The 14,842-nt window shown below is 39.5% G+C and overlaps 1 protein-coding gene across 3 annotated transcripts in view; it reads left to right on the top strand.

Annotated features, from left to right (window-relative positions):
• WASL (WASP like actin nucleation promoting factor) overlaps positions 1–14,352 on the top strand; it is a 45,976-nt gene extending 31,624 nt beyond the window's left edge. For 2 of the 3 annotated variants that reach the window (XM_061640170.1, XM_061640168.1), the window contains 7 exons: positions 1,315–1,483; positions 2,576–2,618; positions 2,948–3,101; positions 4,006–4,023; positions 8,458–8,978; positions 9,372–9,480; positions 11,542–14,352. In XM_061640170.1, the coding sequence (XP_061496154.1) occupies positions 1,315–1,483; positions 2,576–2,618; positions 2,948–3,101; positions 4,006–4,023; positions 8,458–8,978; positions 9,372–9,480; positions 11,542–11,603 (1,076 nt within the window). In that variant the 3' untranslated portion in view covers positions 11,604–14,352. The remainder of the gene's footprint in view (positions 1–1,314; positions 1,484–2,575; positions 2,619–2,947; positions 3,102–4,005; positions 4,024–8,457; positions 8,979–9,371; positions 9,481–11,541) is intronic. The other variant, XM_061640169.1, reaches the window with a different exon arrangement.
• The last annotated feature ends 490 nt before the right edge of the window (positions 14,353–14,842 follow it).

The following is a 14,842-nucleotide window of genomic DNA, read 5'->3' as shown; positions in this document are numbered from 1 at the left end:
TCTGTATGTTACAGTATGACAGTGTAATTATTGGCGGGCCATTGTACCTCCACAAAACTAATCCTCTGGTGGTTGTTGCATGAAACCACAGGCTGAAAACACAATATACTTTTTATCACAATAAAAGCCTATTTGAGTGTTGGATATTTGAACCTCAATCTACTACTTTATCTCGCTAATTTAATTATTGGAACTGTCTAGAATAATGTATCCTGTACTAGTAAACATGGATCTGTCAGTAATGATCCATGTATACATTTTTTCTTTTCTTTTTTAAATGAATAAATTATATTTTAATTATTATTCACATTACAATGAAAATAACATAGACAGCAAGTATGTCTTACAAATCAAAATATTTTACAGCAAGTTATTACCTTAAAATCATCATGAAAACCAAATTATTCTGGCAACAACTGATAATTGTCTACTTAAATCATTTTCATTTATGTATGTCATGAATTTCCACCAAATGGCATCAAAACCTGTGCTTTAACTATCTATCTTGCAAGTGCCAAAGTTGATGTGTAATTTGATCTAACACTGCTATATTCCATGTATTTCTATACCACACATATGTCTGATCCTTCCAACGTTTTCCACCTCTGTACTACTGTCCATGTATATATGACATGCACACCTGAATGTTGCACTTTCCTAGTGGCAACTTGTGGAATACAGTGCAGCAGCTAGATTTCTTAGCAATGCTCCAGAAACACAGAACCCAACACTCATCGTTTCCAATAAATATTGAGATTTCATAAGAACTTCTATTACACAATAGCTGCCTGCTCTTGGAAGATAACTTGTATGCCTTATTAATAATACATCTTGAATTTTATAAAGATTGTATCCACACAAGCAAGCATAATGCTGATGGGCTCACATATTTAGAAGAGTAAGAAATATTGAGTTTGAGAAGAAAAACACTTTGGTGCTTATTTTTACTGTAAAATGATGTCAAAAGCTGTCTAATATTTCAGAACAGGAGTTGTCCCTCTAAACAACAGTTTTTGGATTGAAATGTGGGGGAGAGATTGGATTAGAAATGGGGTATTGGGTTAAAAAAAGATCTATTGGGGGAAAATGAATCATCTTAAGGTACTACTTTTATTTATTAAAACAAAAACAGAAAAAGATAGTGATACAAATCCCTGACCCTATGTCTTGTGTTTTCACTGATAGGTGATACATAACTAAAATTTTTACTAAGTATAATTTTGCTTTTGAAACATTCTCTCCTTCAGTACTTGGATAGAGTTCAAGGGGCATAGAGCAGACCAAGCTAATGTGAATCTGTTTGTTTTCCTACAGGTCCAAGTCTACCAATGGCAACTGTTGACATCAAAAATCCAGAAATCACCACTAATAGATTTTATGGTTCACAAGTCAACAATATTTCGTATACCAAAGAGAAAAAAAAAGGAAAAGCAAAAAAGAAGAGATTAACCAAGGCAGATATTGGAACTCCAAGCAACTTTCAGTAAGCGTGCATTATTAGTAGTATTAGTATCATCATCATCTACAAATATGCACAAAAATACAGTTATTGAATTGGAGAAAAAGTCAATTTGATCAGCACCAAACTTGTGAAAAATGGAGCGGTTCAGATTTTTCCCATTGTAATTTGCCATTTTGGAATTGACCACATTCAGTCAGTTTATTTTAAGATGGGCCACCCTTTTGTGCTTTTTTAAAGTGCGAGGGTGGCTTATATGATAAACCATCCGTACAGTAAAACTCAGTATTTAAATCCCCAGAAAGCAAAGTAGGGTGGTGAAATCCAGCAGAACCAATAAAGTCATCAATTTAAATTGATGCCTGTGACTTGCTAGAAAGCATGGGCAAATAAAGCCCGGCCCAGTATCTAATACATCAGATATGCAAGCCTGCCTAGGGAAGGGGGTCCATATGCAGTGATCCACAGTGAAATAGCCTTCCTACAGAGTGTGGGAGCACTCTTGAGGAGGGCTTTTGAGCACAGTTGGCTCTCATGTAGTAGAAAGTGGTCCTTAAGATACTTGGGTCCCAAACCATTTAGGCCACTCTGAATTGGTCCCAGAAATTAACCAACAATACAATGTAGTTGCTTTAAAAACTAGGAAGATATTTCCTCTTAGCCCCAAACACAGCTGCTAGGCTCCTAACTGAAGTTTCTGAAAAGTCTTCAAAGGAGGCATATGTACAACACATTGCAGGAGTCTGATCTGGAGGTTTGCTTACTTAAAGCACTGTTCTTCAACCATGGGTCCCCAGATGTTGTTGGTCTACAACTCACATCATCCTTGGCCATTGGCTAAGCCGGCTGGGGATTATGGTAATATCACACACCACTGACAATATCTGGGAAATGTAGTCTGAGCAAATATCTCAGGTCCTTATTTCACAAAGGCTGTCTCCATTATTATCAAACTATTATAAATGAAAAAAGGATTTGACCATTTTCTGTAGATATTCTTTGTATCAGTTGGTAAATTCTACATGACAATTCATCACCTTGAAGATCACATATTAAGGTACAGCTGCTTTTAACCCTATGTATTTTCTAATTTTGTGTGTTGGCTTTTTCCCCTAGACACATTGGACATGTTGGCTGGGACCCAAACACAGGTTTTGATGTAAGTAAGCATGAGAATGACAACTGTTCCAAAACTATGAGCATTCCTTGGCCACTCTATATTTTTGTGTGTGGATTTACCTTGTTCATGTGAAACAAAAATTGGAAGTTGTAATTCATACGTTTTTGGTCACTGGGGTGTTACGTTTGCATTACAAACCAATTTCAGAATGTTTTAAGCTTCGTGTGCGAAAATAGGAATCCTCCCAGAAACTAAGCAATTTCAGCTGACTGGTGCCTTGCCACAGAGCTTGAGGTTCTAATACAAGAATCTGTATGTTACTGTTTGCAAAACAAAAAAGTAGCTTCTGATAGTTATGTTTCTTGTAGGTTAACAATTTGGATCCAGAGTTAAAAAATCTATTTGATATGTGTGGAATTTCAGAGGCTCAGCTGAAAGACAAGGAAACATCCAAGGTTATATATGATTTTATAGAAAAAACAGGAGGAGTGGAAGCTGTTAAAAATGAATTGCGAAGACAAGGTGAGTCCACTAATCATGTCTTGTAATGCCTGCAAAATGCTGGGTTGGATCCACACTTCTCTTTCCATGGATGGAAAGGCTGCTTCTTCGGGGTGGGGTGGAGTGGAGTGGGGGAGAGACTTTAACTGACTTCCCCTACCCCTGCAGCACCTAGTCCTACCTCCCACATTGTTCAAGACAGCTGGAAGTGTGTGGCGATGGCACTGAGGGAGGGGTGAATTGACAAGTCTCCTCTCTGTTCTCCTCCCCCCAGTCAGTGGGAGCATCTCCTGAGGAGAACTCCACCCAGTACACTCCTGTGGAACTGCAGTGTGAATCCAACCTATGTGAGATCATTAAAATATATTATGGCAGGTTGAAAAACATTCCTCTATTTTTTTTAAAAAAAACGTTTATATTTGCACATTTTGTTAAATATATAACTGTGCCTACAATTGGAGCAATTACTTGGGAGTATATCACACTTAATTGGAAATGGAATATAACATGCTGTGTTTTGACTTAATGTAAGCCGAGAATTCCATGGCCAAGAAGCTTTTCAGTTTCAAAACCATCTTATCTCTTCAGCAGTGGGAACTACTAAGCCAAAAAAAGAAAAGAAGAAAAAAGAGTCTTAAGCAGAGGATGTCCCAGGAGTGCATTAATTCTGTAGAAATTGGCTTATGTCTTTTTGACAAGTAGCTTTAATGGCCAACTATAATTGTAGGTCAGCAAACTAGTGTTATAATTCAATACTTCTGTAGTACCCCACTATACTACAGAACTGGCTGTGTCTCTGTAGTGTAATTCTAATGAGACAGGCAGCAAAGGTCAGAGACAGACAGTTTCATATCAATAGATTATGGAACTAAGCGACACTAGGATGCTTCAGGGAAAGTTAATATATGTTACGTTTGTGATCTAGGTCCACCACGCTGGAGTGGTATGTATGAATTCCATTATTCAGAGTTATTCACATTGCAGTGGTGTGTGATGCACAATACATACACATTTGGGTGATCAAATATCATATTTAGAAATTGATATACAGTGCCTTGCAAAAGTAGTCAGAGCCCTGACCAGTGCTCTGATATTACTGAATTACAAATGGTACATTGTAATTTCGTTCTGTATGATATTTTATTTTGAAACACTGAAACTCAAAATCAATTATTGTAAGGTGACACTGGTTTTATGTTGGGAAAGGTTTCTAAGAAACATAAACTGAAACATGTTGCTGGCATAAGTATTCAGCCCCTGTGTTGTGGAAGCTCCAGTTTACACAGATGAAAGAAATTGCCCTATTGAGGACACAATTACCTTACCATTGGCCTCCTCCTGTGAACCATTAAAGTTGCTGTCACATTGTCAGGATAAAACTCCCACTATTGAAGGATTATTGGATCTGAAGGAAAATGAAGACCAACGAGCACCCTACAATAGTGAGAGATGATGTAATACAAATGCATAGATTAGGAAAAGGGTACAAAATAATATCCAAGTGTTTGGATATCCCAGTGAACACAGTTGGATCAATAATCAGGAAGTGGAAACGGCATCATACCGCCAAGAAAAGGCCGTCCCTCAAAACTCAGCGCTCAAACGAGGAGACTTGTGAGAGAAGCCAGAGAGAGGCCAACGATCACTTTGAAGGAGCTACAGAGTTCAGTGGCTGGGAGTGGAGTAATGGTGCACCAGTCATCATATCAAGAACTCTGCATAACACTGGCCTATACAGAAGGGTGGCAAGAAAGAACCATTACTCAAAAAGTACCATCTGAAAGCACGTCTGGAGTTTGCCAGAAAGCATGAGAGTGTCCCAGCTGCGATGTGGGAAAAGGTTTTGTGGTCAGATGAGACCAAGATAGAGCTTTTTGGCCAAAACTCAAAGCGCTATGTGTGGCACAAACCTAACACTGCCCATGCCTCAAGACAAACCATCCCTGCAGTGAAGTATGGTGGCAGCATCATGCTGTGGGGATGCTTCTCATCAGTAGGGACTGGGCATCTTGTTAAAACTGAAGAAAGAACAGATGGAGCAAAATACAGGGAAATACTGCAAGAGAACTTGCTTCAGTCCACTAAAAAACTGAAGCTTGAGAGAAAATTCACTTTTCAGCAGGACAATGATCCCAAGCACATGGCCAAAGCAACACTGGAGTGGCTTAAGAACAAAAAGGTGAAAGTCCTACAGTGGCCCAGTCAAAGTCCTGGTCTCAATCCCATTGAGAATCTGTGCACTCCTTGAAAATTGCAGTCCACAGGCAACGTCCAACCAACCTGAATGACCTGGAGCAAATCCTCCGACACTGTGCAAAGCTGGTACATACCTACCCCAAAAGACTTAAAGCTATAATTGCAGTGAAAAGTGCCTCTACCAAATATTAATCTGTGGGAGTTGAATACTTATTTATTATTTCATTTATATCCCACCCTTCCTCCCAGCAGGAGCCCATGTTACTTATGCAAGCAACATGTTTCAGTTTTTTTATGTTTCTTACAAACATTTCCCCACATAAAACCAATGTCACCTTACAATAATTGCTTTTGAGTTTCAGTGTTTCAAAATAAAATATCATACAGAACGAAATTACCATGTACCATTTGTAATTCAGTAATATGAGAGCATCGGTCAGGGGTATGACTACTTTTGCAAGGCACTGTATTACCATTTAAATTACAGCTATTTTATATGGGTAGCTGGCAAATATTGTCCTGCGATTAATTTTTCTTAAAGTCACTAACCTGCTCCATTTTGGTGGTTTAACCTATGTATAATGTGCCCTATAAGAAGATATCACTGTTTGAAGTGTGCATGTGCTTTAAGATCTTGATTGGATTATTTTGAACAAAGGGGTCTCTTGTGTTTTGTGTGTGCTAATAACAAGAGCCTCCTTACTTACAAGTGGTGCTATTGATCATGGCTAAACAGAATGCATTTTATAAATAACTAGCTGGTACAACTGTGAACGAACTGATCAATACATGGTATGGACACAAAAGTGTGTTTGACCACTGGTGGGGATTGTGTATGTAGAAAGATTTGAGTCTTACACTGGAATTCTAGACATGTATAGGGCTCTGTTGACATCAACTCCAGGAAATGGAGTTTTAGACCCTTCAGAGGCCCACTGTGAATTGTTTGCAAGGCACTTTGAGGGTAAAGCTGCTCGCCTCCGTAGCAATCTTGATGCCTCATCCACATCTACTGTAGCCCCCAGTGAAGTGTCCAGCATAATGTCTGCTGCAACTTCTTGGGATTGGTTTCAGTTGATGAGACCTAACGATATGGGGAAGGTGCTTGCGACGATGCGGCGAGCAATGTGTCCTCTCGACCCTTGCCCTTGGCTTATTAAAGCTTGCAGAGGGAGTTTTACTGAATGGATCCAGTTGCAGAAGGGAGTGGTTCCAGCCACCCTGAAAGAGGTAGTGATCTGACTGCTCCTGAAAAAGCCCACCCTGGATCCATCGGTTTGTGGCAAGTTGCAACTACCACCCCATTGCAAATACACCCTTTTTAGGGAAGGTGATTGAGCGGGTTGTGGCGCAGCAATTGCAAGCACGCTTGTATGAAACAGATTATCCTGACCCATTCCAATCTGGTTCAGGCCTGGTTATGGGACTGAATTGTCCTTGGTCACCTTAATGGATGACCTTTACCAGGGAAAGGAAAGAAGAGGGGGAGTGCAACCCTGTTATTTATCTCTTGCCGGGTTTTGATACCATTGATCATGCTATCCTTCTGGGCAGACTTAGTGAGGTGGATATCGGAGGCACTCTTTTACAGTGGTTCTGATCCTATCTCCTGGGTCGTTTTCAGAGAATAGCATTGAGTGATTGTCTTTCAGCCCCCTTGGGAGCAGTCATCAGGAGATTTGGGTGAGGTGTCAGCAGTACACTGGTGATACTCAGCTCTACTTCTCTGTAACATCTGAATTGGGAGAGGCCTTACAAGCTGTGGACCGCTGCCTGGAATGAAGACCAATAAATAGAGTCTGAATCCTAGCAAGACAGAGGTTCTGTGTGTTGGTGGTTCCCGAGTTCAGATAATTGGTCAGTTGCCTGCTGTGGATGGGGTCATACTGCCTCTGAAAGAGCAGGTCTGTAGTCTGGGGGGTGCTCCTGGATCCATCTTTGTCGCTAGAGGCCCAGGTGACCTCCGTGACTAAGAGTGCCTTTTACCAGCTTTGACTGGTAAGACAGCTGTGGCCGTTTCTGGACCGGGATAGCCTGACCACTGTTGTCCATGCACTGGTAACCTCCAGGCTGGATTACTGTAATGCACTCTATGTGGGGCTGCCCTTGAGATTGGTCCGGAAGCTGCAGCATGTGCAAAATGCGGCAGCAAGACTGGTCACTGGGGCAGGGTATCGCCAACATGTCATCCCACTACTGAAAGGATTGCACTGGCTACCTATTAGCCACCGGGCTCAGTTCAAGGTTCTAGTTTTGGTGTGGAAAGCCCTGTACAGCTTGGGACCAGGATACCTGAAAGACTGTCTTATCCCTTATATACCCAGCCGATCACTGCGCTTTGTAGGCGAGGGCCTCCTGCAGATACCATCTTATCAGGAGGTTCGTTCTGCACAATATAGGAAATGGACCTTTAGTATGGCAGCACCTACCCTGTGGAATCCCCTCCCTTTGAATATTAGGCAGGCGCCATCTCTGCTATCTTTTCGGCGCCTTTTGAAGACTTTCCTCTTTCAACAAGCCTTTTAAGTTGAGACCTATCCCAGTCTGTGTCTGATGGAATTGCTTTTAATATGTTTTTAACCCTTTTTTAAAGATATTCTTAAAGCTTTTTTAAAAATGTTTTTAAAGTTGTTTTGTTTTAATGTATTTTAAGGTCTGTTTTGATGTGTTTTTAGCACTATTGTTTGCCGCCTTGGGCTCCTGCTGGGAGGAAAGGCGGGATATAAATCAAATAATAAATAAATAAATAAAAACATTTCTAGTATATGAAAAAAATTAAACCATTTTGGGTAACAGTTGGGTAACAGGTAATTTGGAGCAATAGCTTTATACAGGGCACTAAATTTTCAAATTTCAGTGGCTAACTAACAGAATGAGAGCCCACATAGACTCGGTTAGAAACTAATATAATTTTTTTAAAAACTAATGAAATAGTAGCACTGTCACTACATAATTAGTATTGTAAACTGCTCTTCCTTGATGTGATGACTTGATATGCATGCCCTGTATATATCATGTGTGAGAAGGAAGTCAAACTACAAACCAAGTGAGGTTCCCCAGGGAAAAGGTAAAGAATGGTGCTTTTCTGTAAAATCTGTCTCTTCGATGCTATTAATCTTTTGTGGGAAAAGTTCTGCCTCTGTGACTAAACACTGTCCTATGTTTTTGGGTTTTTTTCCAGCTCCACCACCACCTCCACCATCTAGGGGTGGCCCTCCTCCCCCTCCTCCCCCACCACCACATAGCTCAGGACCACCTCCCCCTCCTGCTAGGGGCAGAGGAGCTCCTCCACCACCTCCTTCAAGAGCTCCAACAGCAGCACCACCGCCTCCACCTCCTTCTAGACCTGGTGGTGCAGTTCCTCCTCCACCACCAAATAGGATGTATCCTCCTCCTCCTCCAGTTCATTCTTCCTCTGCACCATCAGGCCCACCTCCACCCCCTCCACCACCATCAGGTGGTTCTTGTGTGCCTCCCCCACCTCCCCCACCACCTCCACCTCCTGGTCCTCCTCCACCGCCTGGTGTTCCAGTAGAGGTTGACCATCAACTTCCAGTTCCCTCAGGAAATAAAGCAGCTCTCTTAGATCAAATCAGAGAAGGTGCCCAATTAAAAAAAGTAGAACAAAATAGTCGTCCAGTGTCCTGCTCGGGAAGAGATGCACTACTTGATCAGATACGGCAGGGTATACAGCTGAAGTCTGTGAGTATCTTTTTGTTGTTGTTGTTCTGGTTACAGTTTCTGATGCTCTAGCAAAATATTGTTTTTTGTGTAATAATATACATGTTGCTACTAAAGAACAAGGATTTTCAGAACCTGTATTTCCTGTATCAAATATACATTTCTAAAAATACTATTGATTTAAAACACTTGCCACTTTCTTCCCCCTACGTTTTCTTTTAGTGATAGACTAAAAGTACGAAGCATGTAATAATCAGTGTATTCCTGTTTCCATTTACTTGAAGGTATGCTTTAGCAGTCTCATTTCTTCAGGCAATCTTCTGCTGATCTTTCAGGCTTCTCAGACATTGACTGTTAAATGTTCGAAGTACTGTATACACTTTAATAGTTTTCTATTCAAATTTTTCTTCCAAGGTAACTGATGGCCAAGAGACTGCACCACCTACCGCTGCTCCCACCTCGGGTATTGTGGGAGCTCTAATGGAAGTTATGCAGAAAAGGAGCAAAGCCATTCATTCTTCAGGTAAAGTATTAAATCAGTCTTTGTACCACTAAATGCAAATTATTATAATTAATATCCATGTTTTATGTACTGTTATATTTGTTCTATGTACTAATATCTAACAGAAAAGGTCGTATGGTTTGGGTTTTTCAGCAGCATGCAATATATTAACATCCTTTCTCTGGAAATGCTTGCATACCTAGCTCTTTCTTTCTTTTTCAAACTTGATTGAAAATAGGCTTGTAACAACTACTAAAATTCCATTAAGCAACTGCTTACTAATTTATACAGCTGTAGAACTCTGCTTGTCACAACCCACACAGTTGATGTAATTTATAGAAGCTTGTTTCTGTTTCCATAAGCCTCCTTTATTCAAGAAGAGTTTGTGCTATTCTTCTGAACTGAATAGCTTGCTTTTTGCAATATAGATAATTTTAGTGATATTGCAGATATTTTGAAGCTGCCTCAGAAGGGTATAATAGTAAGCCATCCTCAAAAGAAAATCATTTTTGTGGCCAAAAGATGAAAAGCACGGGGTAAACATAAATGATAACATGCTCTCCCATAAAGAAAGTAGTATACAAGTACTATATGACTTGGGACCTGGGTGCTTCAGCAACCATCTTTTCCCACATATACCTGCCCATGCACTCCAGCTATAATCTGAAGGCTTCCCAAAGTGCCACCTGGAATGTCTTTTAAATAATGTCTGTAAAGGGGTTTGTACGGTATAGCAAGAAACTACTGAACTGTTTAAAATTCTGAAATCAAAAGCTGACAGAAAGGGAGATCAAAGGAATTTTTTTAACCAAGAGGAGTTAACAGAAGTATGAAAGGTTTGATTTTGGTGTTCATTAAAAGTTAATACATAGGAAAGAACCCCTAATTATAACTGGATGCCACCATTCAGATGTTAATCTATTTTTTTTTAAATCCTTCCCTGAAACAATACATTCTCAGGACAACTAACAATAAAAACAATTCAAACAAAAACAACGTATAGCAAAATAGATAATTAAAAGAGCAAGAATAAAATAAAACAGGACGCAGTCCCAAGGAAGAATAAAACAAATTCAAAATTCAAGTGCTGTTTCAGATAGCCTGTGAAAAGTTCTTTGCCAAATGAGAGTGACCACCAGGTGAGCCTCTCTGAGGAGAGCATAACCATTACTGTAGAGAAGCCCCCTCTCTTCAGTTGCCAGCTGCCTTTTTTTAAAAGTGGTGGTGCCTGGAGAAGGCCCTCAGATTAATGCCTGCAGTGCATGAGTAGTATATGTGAAGAAAAATGGATCTCTAGGTACTCACATCTTAACCCATATAGGCTACAAGCCACATAGAGATTTAAAGGTAAACACTATCCCTTGAACTGTGCTCAGAAACATGGTGGCAGCCAGCAAAAGTGTCTTGTTAGGATCTGTTGTGAATAGCTGCTGAAAATATCAGCTCATTACACACCAGCAGCCCAAAAGGCGAACTAAAAGATGGGGAAGTCTAGAATAGGCATAGCTTTTGTACTTATAGCATAATGTAGTGGCCTTCAAACTATGTTACGAGGAACTCTGAGCTGCTGTAGAAGCTCGTTAAGGGTTGCTGAATGAGAGTTGGACTGTTTCCCACCACTACAGATCATTCCCAACAATGCAGAGTCGCAAGAAGGTGAATGCATTCTAGGATGTGCTCTTGGCTCATAAGGGGAAATGATGCAGCCCAAGAAATGTGGCTTGCGTTGCTGTGGGGACTAAGTAAAATCAAGAGGGTAGAAAATCTCCTGTATCGGAAAAGGTCCAGTTTAGGAAAAAGTTTAGGTGTTAAGATTAGAGAAGGGCATACTAAGTACTTATTTATGCTCTTATGTGAGTCAATGGGATCTGGGATGAGTTTGTTCCTACAGTGAATTAATTGTGAGATTGTTCCATCTAAAGCCTTGTTCCTACGTTTCCACCACTTTTCTGAATATGTTTATATCTTAATGTGCAAATGCCATTAGATACCCACTAAATTAAAAAATAGTAGCACTAGCTTTTGCTGAGTGTTGTCATGTGTTTATTTCTTGCAAAAATAACTAATTTTTCTTATCATTAGATGAAGATGAGGATGAAGAAGATGAAGAAGATTTTGAGGATGATGATGAGTGGGATGACTGATCAATATATTATATATCATATATATTTTTAAGGTGAAATACTAAACTACTTTCTGTCTATGGATTCTGTAAAATTATCATGTAAATGTTCTACCAATTTGCTGTATATTTTTGTTGCCTTTTGCTTTTTTATTAATCTGTGCAATACCTCATTTAATCTGTAAAGGTTTGTCATAATCCTATACAAAGCTACTCCCAACTTAATGTGTACCAGTTTACATCTGGTTGCTCGGTGTACATGTGAATGCTTTCCATTCCATCAATAAGGGAGTTTTAATGTAATACACGAGATTGACAAACACACCTTAAATGTATTTAGTTATAATGCAAGAAGGAAAACACTATTTTCATACCCTACTTTTTCTGTATCTAAATTTTCTTATTAAAACCTAGTATAGCACTACATTCTTTAAGCAATGCAGCTCCTTGTTTTAGCCCCTTCATCTTGGAAACTACGCTACATGGGTAAGGCTGATAAAACGATGAACCATTTCAAGTTCATAACACTGCAGCAGTGTTTCCTGCTATTGGGCAGCTTGGATACCTGTGCTCAATTTAGGAACATCTTGGTTGGTTACAGAGTGTGACATCTTTGATGTAAGCTACCTCTGATTTTTACCAGCTACCTTTCACAATGAAGAGGAGTCTACATTTACGGCAACTGCTGCAGGCATTTATTTATTTTTATATAATGTTTTTTACTGAAGGGCTGTGGTTAATATTTGCTCTGATTAATAATGGATTTAAATTAATTTTAAAATTTGTAGGGCATGAGTGTACTAATAAATGAATCGAAGTGGTGTAATTCTGCAGTCCATATAGATTATGGTACAAACCAATACAATTAAGCACCGGATCTGCCATCTAGATATCAAAATCATTTAGTTAGGGTTGGATGCCTTAAATATATACTTCTCCTGACTGTGACAGGCTTTCCTAAGGTTATGGGAAGAGTTGGTAGCGGAGGGGAGTGGTACAAGCATGAGTTCTTCACTGTTGTTTCCTTCCGCCCTCCTCAGCTTAGTCTCTCTTTGTTTTGGCCAGATAAGAAGAGACTGGATAGGCTCTGTGCCCCTAAGCCTGTTAGTGTTGATGGTACTGAGATCCAGTTCCATATTCCTCACATACTCCTCTATGACTATTCAAGCTTTGTAGGTCACTATTGCCCTGTTCCCTTTGGATTCTAAATCGCCAGAGCTTGAAACCAAGAGTAGGAGGAACTAATTGAACTGCTTGCCTTTTTACCTTTTGGGAGAGGCTCCCTACTACAAAGGTTGTAAACCACTGCTTTTTACATGAACCAAACTTTCATATTGCAATTTATTGTATCCTGTGTTTAGAAATATCAAGGGATGTGATATTAAATGACAGAATGCCCTATGCTTGACAATTGCATTCCAATATATGATGGGAAATTTTCTCATCTTAATTTTCATATTTACTAATGGACTTAATATTTGAAATATCTCCCTATTTTATGTACAGTACTGCATTTAAGATAGGCATTGGCAATGCTAATTCTGTACTGGCAGTAAGAAATAACTTGTCTCACTGATGCAAAATGTTTCAAATGAGGCATATTTGGAGTACAGTTAACACATGCTTCTGCCCCCCCCACCCCCTCTTAGTCTATTCACAGTATATTGGATAACATTGTATTTGCTGAAACCCAGTGTTGGCCTGATCTTGGCAGGCTGGACCTGCACGATGTGGCTTGGATATCTAGTGCAGTTATAATGTATGTCTAGAATTCAGATTTTTAATACGCAAGGAAAACAGGATGAAAAGGTGATGTTGATGAATGAAGGTGTGGAAGCAGAAGCTAAATTTTTCAGATGAGGAAAACTTTTCTTTTAAGCACACGACTTGGGAAAGGAGATTTTTTTAAAAGTGTCTCCTTGCAGTTGTAACTACAGCACTGCATACTGCTAGAAAGACTTTCAACTAGCATTGCTGCTAGTATGGCGTGAGGACTATGAGCAGTGTTGCTGAAGCCAAATTAATGCTATATAGTAGGATTAAGAATGTGCACATGGGAGAGGAGTGTTAATGGCCCAGTACAGCTTTTAGTGTTGTCTCTGTGGTTCTGATATCAAAAGGGGCATTTTTAAAGTGGGTACTGCTCAGGTGACCTCCAAAATGTTACTTATTAGCATGAATTAAGCACATGCTTTTGGAGTTAAGAGAACTTGGAAAGATATATTATTATATGGCTGGGATATTTGTGTGATCCGTTAATCACTTGCCCAACAGGCTTTTGTTTTGTTTGTTTTCCTATAAAGTATACCACATTATTGTACAAAATTCAAATGTTTTACTTTCAGTAGCATATTGTATGGTTTTAATTTAAGGCATGACTGCAGTTACAATTAGGCTAAAAAGTCACAGCTGCATGTTTCTGAGTTTTCCTGTTTCCAGTGTGGTCAGGAGGCAGTGTTTCATGTCATTGAATCACTACTGCTAACGGTTGTAACAAGGCAGCTTCATGTGCCAGTTAAATTGAATGTCCAAGTAGCCTTGTCAATTAGCAAATGAGCCTGAGGCCTGTATCTCAGCACTGCACATAAACAATATCAACTAGCCGCTTGTACTCTGAAAAATCTCAGTCATACAGTTTTCCATTTCATCAAATTGAAATTCTTGATATGTGAATTTTCTTTCTCTTTGGCTTTTTTTAATGTACAGTGAATAGGATGTTGCACTGGTGGCAATTCATCATGGAGCATAATAAAATTAATTTGACTCAATAACACCGTATGGTATGCCTTGTTTGTTATGGGCTAACTCAAGCAACAGACTGAAATACTGATCATGTTGTTCGAAAAATACTTCATTATATTGTGGTTACAAAGTCTCCTTTTGAAGTTGTCTACAATTTGGTCATTGAAATATTTGCCATGTTAAGGTTTTGTGCACACAAGAGCAGATTACTACACAGAGTAACCGCAAAGACAACCAGAAATTTTCTGAACAGGCCCCTAGAGACATTTGCTGACCTTGTAATATTAATGCATTATGAAATTTGCTGGCTTGCAACTGCCGCTGTTGCCATGGGAGGTGCAGGCTAGCTGTCTTATTTGCCCATGGGCTACGGCACTATATTTCCTCCTGAAACTTATTTAAGAACACAGTCCAGTTTCTAATTTAAGATGATGAGTTGACTTGTGTGCCTAGCAGAAGTCATTCTGCCATCAGTGGTTGTTACCTTATCTTGGAGGAATTCCTGGTGCTTGAAAGTTG

The sequence above is a fragment of the Rhineura floridana genome, chromosome 8 (genome assembly GCF_030035675.1).
Source record: "Rhineura floridana isolate rRhiFlo1 chromosome 8, rRhiFlo1.hap2, whole genome shotgun sequence".
Taxonomy (NCBI): domain Eukaryota; kingdom Metazoa; phylum Chordata; class Lepidosauria; order Squamata; family Rhineuridae; genus Rhineura; species Rhineura floridana.
This window is presented reverse-complemented; position numbering and strand designations above follow the sequence as displayed.